Source organism: Drosophila erecta, unplaced genomic scaffold (assembly GCF_003286155.1).
Source record: "Drosophila erecta strain 14021-0224.00,06,07 unplaced genomic scaffold, DereRS2 tig00000092-arrow-pilon, whole genome shotgun sequence".
Taxonomy (NCBI): domain Eukaryota; kingdom Metazoa; phylum Arthropoda; class Insecta; order Diptera; family Drosophilidae; genus Drosophila; species Drosophila erecta.
The window spans coordinates 17876957-17897030 of record NW_020825207.1 but is presented as its reverse complement, the minus strand read 5'-3'; the positions used below and the strand labels follow the sequence as shown (position 1 = coordinate 17897030).

General features: G+C 45.9%; 2 protein-coding genes across 3 annotated transcripts; one reads left to right on the top strand and one right to left on the bottom strand.

Annotated features, from left to right (window-relative positions):
• Nucleotides 1–3382: 3382 nt before the first annotated feature.
• On the bottom strand, nucleotides 3383–4718 carry LOC6549452. The gene is made up of 4 exons (XM_001974238.3): nucleotides 4483–4718; nucleotides 3974–4428; nucleotides 3628–3915; nucleotides 3383–3574 (listed from the first exon to the last, which is right to left on the bottom strand). Exons 1-4 carry the CDS (start codon nucleotides 4593–4595, stop codon nucleotides 3435–3437), a joined length of 996 nt encoding a protein of 331 aa, XP_001974274.1. The 5' UTR covers nucleotides 4596–4718; the 3' UTR covers nucleotides 3383–3434.
• A 314-nt stretch (nucleotides 4719–5032) lies between these two features.
• Nucleotides 5033–6445, top strand: LOC6549453. Of its 2 annotated transcripts, none has more exons than XM_026980384.1 (5): nucleotides 5033–5050; nucleotides 5215–5336; nucleotides 5387–5841; nucleotides 5895–6182; nucleotides 6234–6445. In XM_026980384.1, exons 1-5 carry the CDS (start codon nucleotides 5042–5044, stop codon nucleotides 6383–6385), a joined length of 1026 nt encoding a protein of 341 aa, XP_026836185.1. In that variant the 5' UTR covers nucleotides 5033–5041; the 3' UTR covers nucleotides 6386–6445. The 2 variants fall into 2 exon arrangements, with proteins under 2 accessions (XP_026836185.1, XP_026836184.1); XM_026980383.1 differs by having other exon boundaries at nucleotides 5197–5336.
• Nucleotides 6446–20074: the final 13629 nt, after the last annotated feature.

Genomic DNA, 20074 nt, shown 5'->3' with positions numbered 1-20074 from the left:
GAGAGTCTTTAAAATCGAACAATGGGCCGGAAAATTGTTTGGGCTTAAGCAAGGGTCTGATAACAATGGGACTTAAGGAACAATCCCGCAGATGTTTAACACATATTTTGCACGACTAGTTGAGCCGTTGATTGCAACGCCCAATGAAATTAAAATTCTCAATGCGATTTGTTCTATTCGAATTGTACTCGTAATCCGCGCAAGGGTTGGTGGTCCTGCCTTCTCAGCCAGCGGATCTCTAATGAAGCCATTAAGGGTTGCGCAGCTCCTCCATCTCGGCATGTGTGTGGTTAACTTTCGGCAAACACAGAGTCCATAACTGTTGTCGTTCCAGCCGGCAAATGAATAAATTATCAACTGTGTATGTGAGGCAGGAAAAGTCCTTCGGCCCACCTCCTCACTAGTTGACTTCCAGTTTGAGTGTGCTCTAATTGCAGCTCCTTGTCGTCGGGCCATTAGAACCCGGCACTAATGGCTCTCATTCGGGGGGTGGTGGGTGGACAGGTGGCTGGGTGTTTGGGTGGTTGGGTGGTTGGGTGGTGCTCCGGTAACTTAAAGTCGCCAGAAGCCGCAGCAACATTAGCGCATAAAAAGGGCATTTGTAAGACATGAAAGGTACTCAGTCAAGTGAGTTGTGGGTGGCAGGTGGCATTTATCTCCGCCCACCAACTCCAGTGACACAATAGCGTAAGCAAATCGAAACCGCGAATAAACAATACCCTGTATATCAAGAGAGGTTGGCAAACAACCGAAGCTAGTCTGAAATATATGACATTTCTGCTAGATGCATTTTACAGCTCTCTTAGTTCATATGTGTATGTTAATGTTAATGTTGAGTATACTTCTTAATTTACAGAATATACGAGTATAATATTGCCTGTTGCTCGGATCTCCAAGTACATCATACCCATCATACCCCATGGCAACGGGGTGCAAAAAAGGAAGACAAATCAATGCAGGTGTCACAAATGTCAGCCGACAGCTTTTGGATCCCTTCCCTGTTCCTTTGAGAGGATATTAATGTCGCCAAGTGAATTGATGATGCCGATTGTTGTTGTCCCAGGGCATAAGCCGATTTGCCATCTTATCACAGGCCACGTCGCCCGGCGACTCCGCCAGTAAATCCAGCTCCAGCTCCATCTCCGCCGCCCCAATTCCTGTTTTGATGCTGATGCCGATTCTGGTTCTGATCTGACTCTGACTCTGATTCCGATTCCGATTCCGGCTTCCATCTCCGAGGCGAGCTTTCATAAAGGACCTCCCTCCGCCGATTGACAGGCATAATAAATCATGTGTTATAGTATTAATCAAGCTGCTTCTGGCTGCTTCGACTGGTTGCTCCTTTGACTGCAGAGCCTGCCTTTGTTGTCCGGGATAATCGCTTGACATTTATTGCAGCCAGCGCCAGGATGTGCTGGGTTCGACTTTAAATCCTTGCCTCAAGTCGTCCTCCCGAAGTGTCCTTTAATTGCGCCTATTTCGGCCTCCAGTCGTGCATTTTGCCAGGCATTGTTCCCTAATTGCTATTTGTCGCCAGTGCCCCATGCAAGTGGGCAGCCTTTCGCCCAACTTTTCTGTCTGGCCGTCACATTAAGAACTTGTAAAGTTAAATTAAGTGTTTCGTCTAGTAAGCAGGAAAAAGCAAATGGCAGCAAAAGCGCCAAGAAGCTGCAGAACTTTCGAAAAGGATAATTGCGGAGGCGGAAAGGTAGTTTTGCCTGCTTTGAAGAGGGAAATCCGTTTAATTGTAAAAGGGCGCATTTGCTAGAATTATTCACAGAATGCCTCAAAAGCGTAAGCGTATTGAATTGGTTTTGCCTAAATTGAAATGAAGATATGCCAAAAGTATAGCTAGTATCCCAAACTGTTCTGCAGAATGCGGAAGAAATGGGAGTTTGAAATATGCTCTGCATTTTCCACTTCAGGCGCAAATCAAATTCAATATCGCACTGCGCATAGTTCATCTGCAAGTTCAAAGTAATTTGGACAAGAACTGAGAGAAACAATTTCAGAGCTCCAGACTGAAAGTATTCCCGCAAAGTGTTCAAGCCACCCACGCGATTTTCGTGGCCTCGTTTCACCTACACCGCATTGCTGGCCATATTATTTAATTCGCAGACAGTTAATTGTAATGCAATTAAGGGATTAGCTGGGAATGCCATTAGGCTTTATTGTTCATACGAACAGGGCAGGATGAAGTGGTATCTGCGATGAATGAATGCGGAGGCGGAGAAGGCTGCTCATTTCTCTAAAAGATTCATTTCCATGCCAGGCACTTCAGTAACTCAAATCTAAGCGGGCGTAGAATGCGTTACTCAATTATTTAAATTGCAGGCAGCAAATCAAAAGTGTTTGCCTGATTTTCCCAAGAGTCAGCCCATTCCGCTAAGCAATTTAATGTAATTGCTCCAGCACTCAACAGTAAAATCCAAAATGTACAAAAAATGGCTGCAGGGGACTGCGGACTGGCCAACTTGTGGGTCGTCCATACGGTCCATTTAAATAAACCAAATGTTTATTTTGCCGAACTACTTCGATTTCGTTCGCTCCATCTTCAGCACTCCTTTTTGTTTTTTATTCCTGCTCCAAATAAATGTCTCTGCGTTTTAGTTTGCTTTCCATTTGATTTGATTTTTAGCCTAGGTCTATCGCCGAGTGTCCTTTCGGGAGTCCTGGGAGCTTCCATGCGGGCTGATATCAGCAAAAATCGCAAATCAAATAAACCAAATTGAATAAGAGACAAGTGCCACGCCTCCGCTGGCGACTCAGCTCAGTACCCGGGTGGGCGTGGGTGGGCGTAGGTGGGGGCGTGGCAACGGGTCCCGGGCACAAAAATTAGTTGGTAGTTCCATTCGGGCAACGTTGTTGTAAATGCGAGGACAGAAATCAAAATGTTCGCATAAAAGAATTATCTGTGCTTAAGTTAGATTATCCCTGGGCCATAGAATCCAATTGGCAATTGAATGGAAAGATGTCGCAGATTCGATTTGCCAACTTTATTTTCCCTCCCATCGCTTTGTCCCTCCCTGATTTGAAGTTCGAGTGCCACTTGAAAGTTGCCCAGCCTCTGGTATCTCTGTCCTCGAATGCATTTCCTTTTTATCGAATTCCATTTGATTTTCTTTGGGCATGAAACAACAATGCTCGACCCAATGGAGGTTAGACAAATGTTATGGGTGCCATCAAGCTGAAGGTGGAGCGCCCATTTAAGTTCCTGGGGTGGAGTCAATCTGCGAGGATGGTCCTTACATCTCGGCTTCCGATAAAGCCTAAACAGCTTAGAGGATATAAATCAAGTGACATTTATCCTGCGCCGCTATTCTTTACAAGAGGAAATTAGCAAAGTATTTTCGACAAGAAAACATTTGAACATGGTTCCATTATTCAAAGGCTTCAAAGCCATTTATTTATGCTCCTTAAAAACTATATTCTGGTCAGCACATACGTCCAGCACCGACCTTGTCGCCCTTATTGGACTCCAGTTCCTGAAGGACCGATGAGAGCAGACTCATTTCGCGCATGATGAAGCTCAGGATCTTGTCAATCTCATAGCTGTGGTAGCTGGGCACAATGTCTGCGGAGATGGATACGGATATCAACGAAGGTCCAGGGATTTCAAGGACGTACCTCGACGTTTGCAGAGCATGCGGTAGAGGATCTGTATGCCGTCGAACATGCGCTCCTTGTCCAGGTTGTAGAGCGAGGTGGTGTCCTTGCAGACACTCAGTATCTTCTCCCACTTGAGGCAAGTGGCCCGGGAATTGACATAGCTGCGATCCAGGCGGGCCAGGTCGTTTTTGAGTCCTAGAACGGTCAGAGCCGCGTCGCTGGTGATCTGAACCATTCGCTGGCGCATCTCCTCGATCTCATTTAGTTTCTGGCTCTCCAGCTTGTTGATCTCCACCTGGGCCAGCACTGCACAAGAAACAGCATTACAATGGATAAGAGTATGGGGTTGGGGAAGGGAACCCACTTAGCGCGTCACATCGGTCGATGCAGTCCTTCGTTGAGATGAAGATGTCCGACACGTTGACCACCTCCTCCAGGACCCTTTCGTATGGCTGGAACTGGGCCACCGTGGCCTTGAGCGCATGGCGAAAGGTGCTCAGCTCGGCAATGGAGGTCTTGAACTCATCTATCTCCTTGGTGACCTCCGCGTGGAGAACCGTCTCCTCGCGAATCGACTTGTCGGCGCTGCGCTTCTTGTCCGCACAGTCCTTGATGAACCCGTTGACCTCCACGAAGCGTTTGCGCAGGCGCTCCTGGATTTTGTACATCTTGCGAATGCGCTGCACATTCATGGCGGTCTGCCGTTTGGCATCTTTGAGAAGCTGGGTCTGAACCTGCTTCATGGCGTCGTATTCCCGGAGATTGGCTATGTACAGCATCTCGATGGTGTCCCCGGCCGAGTCCCAGTTGGGTGGTTTCCTGCAGCATCCCTAGTTAATTCCCGCCTCTCACATAATTGCACTTTCAACTTACACGAAGAACTGATCCTGCTGACGAGAGACGCGATAATCATCGATGGCCGCCTCTGGACTCAGGTCCAGATCGCCGATCACATCGGTCTTTATGGTGGGCTTACGGCGCGGCATCTTGGCCCTTCAAAATATAATCTTCCTCTAGAATGTATTGTTTTATACTTGGGGAATATCTATAGACGAACGATGTGGTGTGGTGAGTTGTGCCTGTCTAGGGGCAGACAGCACAGTCAAGGATGTAGAGTCCTAAATTATTTTTCGGTTCGGCAAAAGGTATTTTCAAAATAACATATTTTACCCTTGGTTACGATGTTTTTAGTCGGGAGTTTGCCAGGCAATTATAAATATTATAAATACTCAATAAGAATTTGATTGTAAATTAATATTATTTTTGGAACAGCAAGGGCATAAAAGATTCGGCTTGCCGAATGTTTTTTGGAAAAGAACAAATAGCTGCAGTTACCATGGCACAAACTGGGTACGCCGTTTTAAGCATTGCCAAGGTGACGAAGGAACCTCCTGGCAACCAAGTGTTTTATTGTGTCACCCAAATAGGAATCATGTTCCAAGTAGGTCTTGTTAATTTATATTACAAAACAATAACACATTCCGAAAAGCAAACACACAGCACACAGTACAACACAACGCACAAGCCGCAGTATCGCGGTAACCAAAGCAAAAAAATATACAAAACTGACAAAAACCCACACTTGAGCTTTTACTTTCGGCAAAGGGATCCAGGATGCCCCGCGTGAAGCCCACCAAGAAGCTCGATGTCCTGGGCAATCTGGACCTGCGGCCCGAGGATGCCGTGGGTGACTATATCAGCTCCAAGCAGCAGAACAAATTCTTCGTGTAAGTAGTGAATCCAACTCTTGGTCCTGTAAAACTCTTAAATCCTGTAGAATCCCTCCCAACTCGGACTCCGCCGGCGACTCCATCGAGCTGATATTCGTGAACAATCTTCGCGAGCACGAGGCCATGCTCAAGCTGCAGGAGGAGATGCTGACCAGCGCCAAGCGGCAGACCAAGCTGAACTCCGCCAGGGTCAGGAACATGTACAAGATCCAGGAGCGCCTGAGGAGGCGCTTCATCGAGGTGAACAGCTTCATCAAGGACTGCGCGGACAAGAAGAGAGTGGCCGAGAAGACCGCCCAGGCGGAGACGCTCTACCACAAGGAGCTCGGCGAGGGCATTGAGAGCTTCAAGGACTCGATCGGCGAACTCAAGGCCTTTCGGGCGGCTCTCAAGGCCACCGTGCAGGAGTTCCAGCCCTACGAGAAGGTGCTCAACGAGGTGGTCAAGGTGTCCGACATATTCGTGTCGCCCAAGGACTGCACTGATCGCTGTGATGCGCTGAGTGAGCATTAGCGATTTACAAGGTAATACCAAGCTAATACCTTTGATCAACAGTGCTGGCTCAGGTGGAGATCAACAAGCTGGAGCACCAGAAGCTGCAGGACATCGAGGGCATGCGGCAGCGCATGGTGCAGATCACCAATGAAGCGGCTCTAACGGTGCTGGGTCTGAAGAACGACCTGGCCAAGCTGGAACGGTCCTACAACGAGTCCAGGGTGCAGTGCCTCAGGTGGGAAAAGATCCTGGCCAAAACCAAGGACGCCATCAACAATTGCTACATGGACAAGGAGCGCACAATAGATGCGATTACCAACCTGCACAGAATCCTCCTACGGCGAAGAGGTAGGTTGAAAGTACCTGAAAGTTGAGAGGTACTAATGAATTGTTTCTTAGATATACATTCCTTCCCTGCTCGCGGCGACTTGGACAAGGTGTTGGACTCCATCAAGAGCGAGGTAGAAATATTGACCGGCGTTATAAAGGAAATCGAATCGTCTGACTCCGCGGTGAAGCAAGAGGAAGCCAGAGATAAAACTCTGTGCTAATTGGATGCGAAAATTGCGAGTAGTTTAGGCACACCTTAAACTATTAAACTACGAAAGCTACTTAAAAAGTGTTTGTTTTAGAGAAACGTTTCCCTGGACTTCCTTAAAAAACGAGTGCTCTGTGTGATGGCTCGTTGCTCGTGGCGATTGTTAATTGTTCCGAGCTCCGCACTGGTTGTTAATGCCACTTTCTAATTGCTTTTACCTCATAAATCTTCTGCGCGGCTTGCTCAATGCCTTCGTCCAAGCATCCGAGTGGTCCGAGTGGTCCAAGGGGTCCAAATTGGCGTCCTGCTCTGCAGTCATCATAAGTCACCGAATTGTCGGGCACTCAAGACAAATGTGACACTGGCTTATTTAATTAGAGATCTGCAGGCGGGATGGAAGGCCAGTGCTTAAGCTCCGGAGCCTGTGCATCAACTGGACATTTAGCGCTAACTGCGCCAACTTCGCTTGACGGCTTTTTAATTACGTCAGCCCGGAAAATGCTCCTCTGCTGTTCCACTGCTCTGCATGACAATTAGCCGGTCTAAAAAGTCGCTCTCTGGTCGATTGAAAATTTTCTTGCTATTTTTCAGCTGTGAAAAACTTTTTTAATTACCACCGTGACGGTGACGGTGACGGTGACAAAAAACAATGGCCGACCATTCGGCCGGCGGCTCTGATTTTCAATTATTTATTGACAGGAGTCTCGATTCGTCGTTTACCCTGTCGAAGTCTTGACACGACCCGGCTTTTTCAGCAAATGCACAAGTAGCGTTTTGGCTTAACACTTTTGCGGCACTGCAACTTTAATGCCGGTAAACTGACAGATTTTGCTTCAATAATTGATGAGAAAATGCATAAAAGCCTTTTGATCAAACAGTTTTTAGACGTCGTCGTGTTTGTGCAATGTTAATTATGCATTAGCTGAAAAACAGTCACTTTGACCGGCTAATAACTGCCTTAAATGTTTTAATTTGTGGTCTGCCCAAAGTGTTTGTGTTGGGAGTGGCAAAAATTAATCAGCACCAGAAATAAATTCGAAATTTTCCCTACACATGTGCGATCTCGAAGCTGTTTTGGATGCCCCAACCCACTCGGTCCCTGACATCTTTATGCCATGTCGGCTTCCAGTCGTGTTTTGGTTTCCCGCTGCTCAAAGACATTTCCGCTCCGGCTGGCCGGGATGGGAATCCCGAAAAAAGGTGTAAGAAATCGGGCGAGGTGATGTATGGCAACATTTTAATTAATGCTGACAGCTGGAAATGTCGCGGCCAGCTTTTGTTGTGTAAATTTCATCGACTCGAGGCGTTGGACTCTATAATTATGATTGGATATCGTTGCACGTTCCTCGCTCCCATTTCTTTCTATTTTCGATTTGCCCCACCCGCTGCCCCATCGAGCAGCACGTCACTAAATTAATCCGCTTAGTCGTCGCATATTCCCCTCGAGGTTTGCCGGACCAGACAACCAGCTGACCCCATCCAAGCCAAAGAATCGGATCCGGGGGAGGAGGAACCGGCCAGACGCTTGACCAGACGGTTAAGCCTTAATCCTCGATAGTTGTTGGCCCTTAAACTCTTCTAGGGTTTCCATTCGGACGTTTTTTCTTGCAGGTGTCAAGGTGAATGAATGGCTCATTGGGGAGCTGGGGAGTTGGGGCTCCACTTGGTTGGGAGCTAATTAGTGGGTCCCATTGTTCGGCAAATGTCTGTCATAAAGATAGCATAAATGGCGGATTAATTGTACAACTTGATTTCAAACAAATCAATGCGATAGATGCCTCATAAATAGTATATGCACGAATTAATTTCGGCCATATTTAATGCAGTGGATACAATTACCAATAGCGATTTTAAATTCAATATTTCCAAAAGCCCATTTCATATCTCATCAGAACATCAACGACATGCCCAGCTCGATAATAGACTTATAATAAATAATCCAGAAACCATCAATCGATGGCCTCCATCGGTTGACCCTGTCCAAGTCGCCTTAACCTTTGCTGTGCCCGTCGGCCAGAAGCAGTGAGCTGCTCCTGACCAACGATTTCCATTGTAATAACAATATATAACACACAAATTTGAATAACAAATTAACTGCTACACACACTGCCCAGCAATGGGGTGACATTCGGGCAGTCTTGGGCCCTGGAAATGGCCATTCGAGCTGGCCTCCTGTGCGGTACAGTGCAGGACATACAACATGCAATATAATTGAATGCCTGCAGGATGTATAGACACATGTGTGTATATGCGCCGCACACAATATACCAGTCAGCTACCATAGCCACAAAATATTTGCTCATGTGGCCCAAAGCAGCCCAGGCCAGGCCAGACCAGACCGGACCAAATCCAAGCCGGAGCTGAGTTTGAGCCAGCCCAAACAGCTCTCGACCACCAGCCAAATGTGACTTTGCAGCGTCAACGTCAATGTTGCATAAATCAACACACCGACGATGGCGCTGCCAATTTTGTGGCTCCATATCCGCCCCCGAACTGCTGAGCCCAACCACCCAACCACCCAACCACCCAACCCCTGAGCCCCCAACCGCCACTCCACCGCCGTCTACTTGATTGAATATTTCAAGCTATGCATCTTTAATAATGCGCCACGACGGCGATGGCGAGGCGATGTCGATGTCGATGGCGATGTCGATGTTGGTGACGTCGCCTCGGGCCAGTTTGTGGCACCGGCCATGCAAATGCAAATGGGCAAATGTAAAATGCAAGCTGAAAACTGCAAAATGCACAGTGGCCGTCGAGGATGTAATTTTGTTGGGCGTTTTTTCCTTCTTCCTACACTAAACTGACCGCTGTCTAAGTCAGCCCGTCAGTCCCGTCTTCCGACGGTTTTGCAGCTGGAAACGCCCCCTAATCAAAACCGACTTGAGTTTTATTTTCTACGTGCCGCCTGTCACCCTTTCTTTTGCCGGGAAGTCGTCTCCGATCCGGTCCCTAAATTTGTACTTCAGAAATTGTGGTATATTGTAAGTTCCCCAATGTATCCATATATAAATGGATGGTATTATTCAAGGATCCAAATATATTATAGAAGCTAGAAAGGGTATACTTCGTCACTATCTTGTTGCCTCCCAAATAACTTTAAAATTTGAATTCAGCCAGGTTCTCGCTTAAGGTTTCCTTTTCGGTTTCGGTCTGGCGACATCTAATTGAATCCGACCGCATCAAGATGAAGTTCGTCTTTGCCGACAGTTTTGTTTGGGGTTTCCCTTCCTTTCCGTCCTCTCCTTTTGGGTCCATCTACTTTGTGTGTGTTTAGTTGACCGCACTCAAAAATAGCTTTGAAAAACTTTGGCTGGCAAAGTCTCGCCTGCGGAACAGTCGAGCTCCTCTCGGTTTCTCTGAGGAAGATGATGCGAAACCGGGCGGATTTTCGGTTGCTGGCATCTTTGTCAAAGTCAAAAGTTTGTCATAGTTCAAGTTAATGTTCTGTGACTTTCGCCATTTTTATTTTGGTCAGGCAAATGAACCATGTTTCGGATGATGTATTGATGTATTCCCAACTGCGGCATAAAGATAAACTTTTAATAAGTTCGTCAATTGCTGGCATAGATTGCACTACTGGCAGCGCGCCGAAGAACTTTCGTGGCTAATAGTAAACTCTGAGCCCAGAGGGAAAGGTCTGAAGAGCAGTCCCAATCTCCCAATCTCGGCTCCGACTTGGCAGTTAATTAATATCTGCATAAAAATCAGCTACTGCGGCGGCTAATGCTATTATTTCAGCTATCGCTGCGTATACGCCATGTTGCAGCTGGCTGAAACGGCACCCAATCGGCTTAGTTCGGCTCAGTCCAGACTACGGCAGTGCTCTATCTCTAAGATCCAACAATGGTTGAATTTAATTACGCCTCTGCTGTATATTGTTCGCCATGGCCTAGGTGAGCTGCCCATCTAGGTAGCAACATGAGACGCATTACACATACGCAGCGTTGTCCGGCCATTGTGGCCTTTTCCCACTGGGGCCAGCCACAGGAAATTAATTTGGTGTCTGTGCATTTTATTCCCTGGAAAATGCACTGGGGATCCGCAGACAACAAGTCCTAATCCCGCCTGGAGCGGGGCGGGTCAACAACAAAGCTCCTCAAGTTGGGTTTAACAATGTTAACTTAACATGCGAGCTTAAATACCAGAAACTTTTGATACACTTAAAGCCACAGCAGATGTTACCGTAGTGGCCGAGAACTTTGAAAACATTTTGACTTGGACTAATTACCAGACCTTATTTAAGACCCCGCTGGAATTTATTCAGTGCCTGCAAATTGCCCAAATGTTCAGCTTGATCCAGAGATCAAGCCCCTCGAACAGATTGGCCGTTAAGCGGCAATTAGTCACACGACAGATTCCACAGGCACTCTTGATTAGGGCGGGGCGTGGCAATCAAAATTACACCCTGTCAATATTATCGACACGCATTATAAGCCCTCTCCACAGCCCACCGCCCTCAGCCCACCGCCCACTCACACGCCCGAGTCCATCGATTTGAGGAGCCTCCGCTGGAGATGATATCCTGCTGACACTTTGGACAGCCCGCAAACCCCACGACATTGATGTGGGCTCCACGACCAGCCAAAGGGCAACGATAGGGGGTCCTGACAAAGGTGTGTGTCCACCAGCGGAAGCTGTGCATAATTGGAAAATAGTTTGGACCGTGAACGGCCGGGGGCCATTAAATGGCTTTGCCGTTTGAGCTGGCTGTGGCTTTTCCCGAATAATTGGCCAAGAGCTGGGATCTGTTGCAGTGCCTAAAGTCGGCAAATCACTCCGCAAATCAATATTAAGACAACATTAATTAAAACCACGCTAGGCGGCGAGTCCTGATGGGCTAACTTATACCCCGCACTGTCTTGTTATATACAAATTTGTACGGCGACAGAAGTGTAACAAATCTGCAGTGACACGATATTAAACATTTTATTACATTGCTGCCAGTGATAGTTTCAAATTTACATTTTAATAAAACTACTCAACGTGAGCCAAATTTATGTTCAGTGAATAATGTCGTAATAAAACACTTTCCGAAATGGTGCCAAGCTTGTGCCTAAAATTAAAGACACACTAATACCCTAGGTCTACTCATCAGGCGCCACTTTAATATTCACTTTCCCATTAAGTAAAAGTTGTGGAGCTACCGCCTCACTTCTTGGCAGCTTCTGGTGGCTGGTGGGAAAAAGTTTGCTGGCGCTGGCTCATAAATTTCAAATTTGAACCCATAGACATAAGTTCTGGAGTTTCCCAGTTTGCCGAACAAAAAGAAAATTCCGCAAATACACAAATCGCAAAACTCATTACGGTAATTAGACGCGGCATGGCACAGTAGGCGGATGCTATAAATTTATGTGGAACGGACTAAGTGCCTCTGCGGCTGGTGGGGCATTTGGAGTTTTCAATATTTCGAATTGATTTCTGCTTTCCGCCAACAAGCGCTATCATTTAGGCCAATTTGATGTGGCTGTACTGGGCGGTGCGCTACATGGTCGACGTTCAATGGGTTGTGAGTTGTGGGTGGGTCCACTACATACTATATACAATGCTTATCAACTGTCAGTTGCATTTCGCTCTTTTGGGTCAGTGAGCTCAAATGGGATTGCTAATTGAGTGGAAGGTGGTTAGGGCAGTAGAAGGCGGGGTGCCCAGTATCCAGTATACAGCCACCCCGCACTTTGTAAACACTTCATAAATAATTTGTTGATAAATTTGTAGTTGCTGCTGCTGTGTTGTCGGACATGCTGTGAAGTAAGGCAATAAGTGCATTGACAATGGCCGCGTAATTATGAATTTTACATCGATAAAAATTGCATTTAAATTCATTAATTTTTGCCGCAATAATAGTCCGCACTCATTTCATATTGTTCATTATTGTGCCTGTCGGGCGCTCTGTAATGCGGCAGTTGTTAAGTCCTTTAATTCATTTTCAAACCACTGACACTTACAGGCCATTTATTATCCCTGTTTAACTGCCCCAGCTGGGGTCGTTGAATCAGAGGATTGCATTTTGACACCGTTTCGCAACCACAGCCTTGAAATGGGCCCTTCTACGCACTTCTCACTGTTGCGAGTGCCCATGGCTCTGTTGCATAACATTGAGCTTATGTCCGCCAGTAAGTACACTTTCCGTTCTCTTTATTTGGACTCTGTGAGCACAGGCGGGAAAACCACAGCCACGCCCTCGTTTCCCTGCAGCCACCGCCTTCGTGCGTGTATATAAATGCACATGTACACGTATATATACATATATATACGAGTATGTATGCACACAGAAGTCGGCCCTTTTGTCTGAGGCAACCGCATTGAAATTAACTTTAGTGCCATTTAAAGTTATGCGCTTCATAAATTTGCAAAAACAGTTTCAATTAAAATGCGGCCATCATAAAAAGGAAATGCTGTCGGCTCGCACTGCTCCTGCGAATGCAATGCAGTTGTTGTAGTAGTTTCTGTTGTTGCTCTAGTGGCTCGTCGTAGTTGCTACATAGAGAGGCAAACAAAAGGCGCAGCATCCGACCGCACGGCCAATAATGCAACAGCCCATGGGCGTGCAGCCAAGGAGCGCTTAACGAATTAGAGCGTTATTCGAAACTTGATACCTTGGGCTTATTTAACCTTATTAGAGCTCATAAATGCGTACAATGAATGTTCATTTAAAGTCTCCTACGAAGCATTGGGGCATTTATAATGGCGTGGGTGGGGATACGGGGATACTGCTAATTATCAAGCGCATTGAATGGCTAGACGATATAGGAGGACTTTCCCCACTTCGGGGTTTTTCAAACCCCGTCACTGGAGAGCAATGGCGCCTCTGCTCCCAGCTGGTTCGTTTGCATGGACTACGCCCGGTTATCTGCCGCTCTGACCACGTCCACGTCCACGTCCACGTCCTCCACGCCAGGCGGCCAACGTCATCAACATAATTTGAATGCAATGCTTTTAATTGCAAACTTGCATTAATTATGATTGAACAATTTTAAAATGCAACTGCGCATACAAAAGACATTCTCGGTTTTTCCGCTCTTTTGCCGGGCTGTGAATTTGCGGCTCTGTGGCTCTGTTATCGGCAAATAAAGGGATTGTTGGCAGCCTTTGTCTGCGTTATCTATGCCTCGCCAGAACTTCAAAGGCGCTCGGGGCGACGAGGGGACCTCCTAATTTTTCCCCAACCCCATCCTACTGTGCCTTCGCATTTTCCTCTTATCGAGGCAGCCATTTCCATAGGCTCACCTTGCCTCTGCCCGCGGCAATTGGGATCGATAAGGGGAAATTCTTAACCTGAGTGTGCTGAGGATGCCGCCCTAGTTAGGTGACGCCATCAAATTTATCGAATTTTGTAAATTGACGGTAAATGGCCGGAGTCAGTGAAAGTTTTTCGCCGCGAAATTATACAAGTTTTCTGCTAACGATGGAAAACTCTTAAGTCGTGGGTTTCGCGGTGGGAAAGTTGCGATAGAACTTAAAGAGTCGGTGCTTTTAAGAGGGCGTGCTTGCAATTAATATTACCAACACTTTTCATAATTATCTTTTCCGCTTAATGAAATTACAATTCAGCAAGGAAACCAAGCCAATCAGTGGCAAAAGCCAATGGCCACATGGAAAATTCAGAATTTAATGTATAAATATTTGGTGTTAATTTGTTGTGTAAATTTACTGCTATATTGCCAATTTCGAGTACCTTTGGCATTGGTTTGTTTCATTCGATCATGATAATTTCTTATAAGCGAAAACTGTGAATTACCCAGGATCTTATTAAAAATTCGTTTCATTTCGGCTGGCTGTGCGGCAAAATGCCAGAAAATATGATAGTGAAAGCCAATTGAATCTCTTCGATTAATCAGAGATTCGTATTGAAAAAATTGAATTTACAGTTAATCAGACATGGCCACAAATGCGCTATAAGCAAATACAAAAGGCAGCAGCGGACCAAAAATTAAAATTTCAACATAACCAGCAGGAAACGCTGTGGTCGAGTACCTCGACGAGCAGATACCTAGCATTATGCGCACTTACGGACTTACAGACGTACAGTCATTCAGCTTCAGAAAATGTGTACTTTATATGTTCGGATGAGCTTTTTATAACCGTTACATGCTTTTCAACTAGTCGAATATACCCCTTTGGTCTTCGAGGAACGGGTAAGCTGAAAACGGCTAACGATCCCGATGGCCTGCAGCACGGATTGGAGCATTGGCTTTCATCCCACACGTGCCTTTTTTATATTCCCGTTCAGTTTTTGCCTCAGCTGCTGTGATTTCCCCTACGCACCCACTGCCGGTATCATAATTGTTGAATACACCGTTGACGATGGCGCCTATAAAATAAATCAAGGATAATGCCGAGCGGAATTAAAAATTAAACGAAGTGCGCCATTTACGGTTCCTGTGTGTGTGTTTTCACTGTGTTTTGCGTTCTCCCCCACGAAATCATGCATGGCCACAGTGAGTATCAGATCCTGATGACGGTCCACGTAGTCTAGGGGCATCCATATTGCATATCGTGTGGGCATAGCCGATTTTTATAGACGCTTTTTATTGCGCATTTTCCACCGATGCTGGAAATGCTCGCCCGTTTTTCCTTGGACCACCATTCACCCGGGTTCAGTTTTTCCGCACGCCGTGTTCGCCCTGTTCGCTGATTTTATTTGAATGAAAATTGGCGAATTGTATGATAGACGTTGTCTACGATTGGGCGTGGCATGCGGGCGTGGCGTATGCGTAATATTTTACAGCGCCGCAGGACGAGGAGCTCTCAATCAAAATGGGCGGATGGGGATGGGGATGGGGCTCCTGGCTTGCTTGGCTGCACATCTGTTCAAGTAGCTGATTATGTTTGGAGAGCAAACATTAACTTTAAGAACTTTAAGTGGACTCGGTGGAATCGAAAAATCAATGCAGGCTGGAGTATATTATCAGTGGTGAAGAAGCGCTGTTGTAATAATTGATTGACACTTTCGAAATGAATATAGTTTTTGTTAAATTGAAAAAAAGCTGGGTAGCTTGAACCTTTTTCAAATTTTACACCACCAAACAAATAAATAAACTTCCACTTCTGTGACCCGTTCTGGGAAATTGATTTGGGTGGGACAAGAAAAATTTGTCAATCTAAGCTAACAAACACAGGAAACTGGCAGGACTCCCAACATATTCCCACCAACGTTGCTTCCTTTGGGCCACATTATTTATGTCAAATGACCCTCATTATTCTGTCTTATTACCAAAATAAATTGAGTTTTGGCTGAAAAATTTGCTTTGTTGGGCTCCATGAGCAGATCCTCATGTGTATCCCAGCCAAGTGAGCTGTTGTGGACACGTATTTTTGTCCTTGTGCAAGTTTTTTAAGTAATTGAAATTAAAATTAAATGGGCATTTACTTTCGCACTCAAACTGCGAGAAATTGAAGAGAAAATTGAGTTTACCTGGGGCCCGGAAGTGGGTAGAAACTGTTTGTCCTACTGCTCCATTGAAAATCCGCCACGGGAGACGGCGAAAGGCACCATTCCCCGGCTCAAACTTTAATTGCTGTTGCCGGTGGCGCCTCCGTAAATGTGAGAAATGCCAAATCAAATATTGACGCAAAGTAAGTAAAAGCGCGGACTCTCGTTCGCGTGAACAACATGGTGAATTCGATTAAGTGCCACGCCTCCAGCGCCGCATTGTGAAGCCATTAGCAGTGCCCCTGCCCCTGCCCCTGCCCCTGCCCCTGCCTCGCCAGTCCGGCCAAATTGAATTGAAAATGCATCATAAAATGGACGCAGATTTGATTAATGCTCCTCGAAATGTAGAATTCAGACTAGAGAAGCTACAAAGTGGCGAGAAATGCAAAAGGGCTTCCCAAATAAATGACGGTCGAGACTGCTCGCAAGTCAGTGCAACTAATCATAAAATTGGGTCGTTGCTCATATGCGAGTGGCACTAGTTTTTCGTCCTGCCACACAGGTCCTTTTCCACGCGTTGCCTGTTAATGAATCTCCTTCGTGGCTGTAGAAACTTGCCAACTTGAGATGCTACCATACCCATCTGCCCATCTGCGCACAAATTGGGCAAGGACGAGACGCATAAATTAGAGGACGGCGAATGGGTTTCCAGAGAAACTTTTTGCGAAATGAGGAATGAGGCAACTGGGCTGGATGGGCGCGCAGGCCATCGTAAAAGTCAACTGCCATATGGTGAGGTAACAAAAAATAACCAGCCCAAGTGCGAGGACCTGAGCGTTAGTCACCCTCTGGTGACACATTACCCGAACCCGAACCCCATCCTTGCTGTCCTTGCCGCTGATCCTTGGGCGGCGTACGTGCTTGCGGCACATAAACGCATAAAAATATATTTCAATTAGTCGCCCGCTTCTTTTTAGGATCGTAGTTTAACTTTGAACGCCCAGCCATAAAGCGTTCGTGAAGCGGTTGCGAGTTCATTTCTGGTTCGACAGACTCGTAAATTACGCGGCGGCAAATCGTAAATAATTTTAGACTGCTAATAGGTTTTTACAGCTCTCTAGCAGCAGATGTTCCTGTCTGTTTTCATGACCCATAAAGACACGAGCCTGTTCATTTGGCAAAGGGTTTTCGGATTCCTTTCAGAAATACGATATGTTCGCCGCACTGATGGATGAAGTGTTTATGAGTTGTCGGCTGAAAAGTTCGACGTGGGTGCTGGGATAATTAGGAAAATCTTCAACTCAACTAATAAATTCAACTAATGAATTCAGCAAACATGCAATATTTGTCAGAGTTTGGGTATTTATCAGAAGTTTATTGCTGGTTGTCCGCCACTTTATTGACTTATTTCAAATACATTGAAATGCAGCAATAATCCGTTTTATCTGCCCGACCCGAAAGTTCGTATTTTTCCCCCACATTAAGCGCATTATGAATACAGGCCAAACTATGGAACTGAGGTCTATTCGGTAGACCAACACCCCTGACGATTTAATTCAAATGGACAGATGCGAAACTTTCGGTGCGCCGCCCAAAACCATCAAAGCAGTGCAAATAAAATCAAAACGAATTATTTTCGTAGCATTTACGGATCGGAAACATGGGGGTATACATATGTATGTATATGAATTGTGTGCGCCATGTCCTGCCTGCATATTTTGCTTTGCGTGCAATGAAAATTCGCTGCGAATAAATTCAATTTGAATTTGACCGTTTAGGAGACCGATGCCAGGCACAAAAAAAAAAACCAAAGCCCACAACCGAATAAGCCCAGCGCCGAAAAAGGAAAAATAACCAAAAACCAACCACGCCCTTCCAAAAACATTTTGATATGCCCAAAACAAATTGAATTTTCGCTGACGTAAAAAGCGACATACTTTTGTATGTATGTATCTGCATTCCCCATTCGTTTTTTACTGGACCCACGGAGTATCCGAATCCGGAACTGGCATCTTGGTAGCTATGCAAACCAGCTTAAGAAATTGAAAAACCAAATTGTTTTCTTGGCCATTTCGTGTTTTTCGTTCTTGTTCTTTTGCCGACCTGGGATCATTATTCTCACAAAACTTGTCTGTGGTTTTGTCGATAAGAGCCACAGAAAAATAGAAAAATTCGGCCGAGGTAATAAAAAATGTTCATGACTAAATAGAAATTGTTCAGATTTGCTTAGTCAATGACTTTAATAAAACACACAAATTAATTTAACCAATGAATGGTTGTTATGTCAACTCCGATTGGCATAACTCCTATTTTTACTATAAGTAAATAAGTTAAATAAATTGAAACTTCAAAAAATATGCTACTGACTAAAAGTAGGAAAAATATAGCTTTTTTATAAATAAGTTGTGTAATTCGTTTAAAAAACTCTGCAGCTCTCTTAACATCCGTATTTTTTTAACAATTTCCTTCAGCTCCATCAAATTTCCCACTGGGCTTACCGCATCCGCAGCTTCCTTCTGCCGCCGACAGTGGCATCCGCATCCGCACTCGCATCCGCAGTTAGCAGTAGGCAATTTCAGTTACGACGACAGTCAGCAAAATAAAATCATTTCTTCTATTCGGCGGTCGCTAGTCTGTCCAACTGTCTGCGAGCAAAGGAAAACATCATAAAATACGTAACGAACGACGCTTTGGCTGCCATCTACACGGCCCACGTGATACCCTGCAATTGGTGGGTGTGCTGTTTGGTAGCAACTCTCGTTGCATGAGTATTCACAATATCTTGAGTATGCTAGTGAGCATAGGAAAAATTCAGAAACAACAGTTTAAACGATAACTTCAAATATTCCAATTCACTTGAGCAATGGGTATCCAATTCTCGAGACGTATTTATGGGCCCGGAGTCTACTCACATGTCGTGGGCAGTAGTCCTGCGTTTAGTTTGCTGTTCGCATTGCTTTTTGCATGCTCGGTCCGCTGGCAGATAGAATTTTCCGCTTTGTGCGAAAGTTTTCCTTTTCTAGGCTTGCTTTTCCCGGGCCAGTGAAGCGTGTAAATGGCGCTGACAATGGGCGTTGGGTGGGCTTTCCACGGGTGGCAGTGGAACGTCGGGAACAGCGGGCAAATTCCATCTATCAACAAATCAGCTGCCAAATTCTTGTTCACGCGCGTAGCCATTGACAACGCATGGCCAATATGCAGCTCCCAATTTCCAGCTCGCATCTCCTGCTCCGCGCAAATCACAAAAAACTGCTGATGGCGCAGTGGTGGCCCTCGGAAAAAAGAGCGAATCAGGCGAAACAAGTGCAAAAAGGCGGCCAAATCAAATAAAATTGTTAAATTGAATAAAAATCGGCAGCTGGAAAACGGAAAAATATTTGCGCATTTAATGCAATTGCAGACATGGGAGTCCCGCCGCTGCCGGGAGGCCAATTTGTAGTGTCCCGAATCCCGGATTCCTCCTGGTGAATCCTGTTCCCCCGCCAACGGAGCATGCCGTAATTAATGGCCCATCGCCGGCATCGCTTTAATGGACAGATGCTGAGCCCGCGACCCTTGACCCTCGCACAATGCGATAAGGTCTTCATTTGGCATTCTCATTGGTAACTCCATTAGCGCCGCCATGAGCGGCCCACATTAAGCAAATGTAAATGGCCAACAATCAAAACGCAGCAAGCGTTTTCCGCCTCGTACATTAAGGTCTCTGGATTGTTTAGCGGAAAACCCAACGGCCAGGGAAACTGGAGCCTTAAAGCTGCAGGAATAAGCTCCAACAGAAATTTCTGGTAAGCAAACCTTACTTGCTCCCTTTCTGCTGTTCCGGGCTAACTACCTTGCTGAAATCAATGATGAAATCCAAGCCTAACAGTAATTCAAGAAATATAATTCAAATTCACCCCGATTATGTTTAAATAAGATAAGTGAGCAGAAAGCCATTGACTGAGATGTTTTATCTCCTGCTCATCGGACTCAGCCACCTTTGTGCTCTGATTTCCTCTGATTAATTAAGGGCCAGCCACAGGCCAGTCGGAAGTCGGCAAGTGAACTGTTTCCAGCTGCAACTCTTCTACAAATTGTGTTTACAGTTGCCGCCGAGCAGTGGGCACACTCCAAAGTAAGTTTCAAGTTCAGACGCAGTGCGCCCGACTCATTAAAGTTACACAAAGATGTTCTGGCGGCGGAAAGGGCCACAGGAGCAGGAGAAGGAGGACCAGGACCAGGACCTGATGTGGCAACTCAATCGGAGCTGACCAAGTTGATGTCTCAAGCAGCCCACAACTTTTTGCTCCCCGCCGCGTTGCTTGCACAATAAATGCCACAAGAAAT

Bases quoted from the DNA above. Each gene is read 5' to 3' on its own strand.
- LOC6549452 (XM_001974238.3), bottom strand. From the start codon at position 4,595: ATGCCGCGCCGTAAGCCCACCATAAAGACCGATGTGATCGGCGATCTG. The intron at 4,429-4,482 runs GTAAGTTGAAAG...GGGATGCTGCAG, and splicing joins CAGCAGGATCAGTTCTTCGT to GAAACCACCCAACTGGGACT. The intron at 3,916-3,973 runs GTGGGTTCCCTT...TTTCTTGTGCAG, and splicing joins CGACCGATGTGACGCGCTAA to TGCTGGCCCAGGTGGAGATC.
- LOC6549453 (XM_026980383.1), top strand. The intron at 5,337-5,386 runs GTAAGTAGTGAA...TAAATCCTGTAG, and splicing joins CAGCAGAACAAATTCTTCGT to AATCCCTCCCAACTCGGACT. The intron at 5,842-5,894 runs GTGAGCATTAGC...TTTGATCAACAG, and splicing joins TGATCGCTGTGATGCGCTGA to TGCTGGCTCAGGTGGAGATC.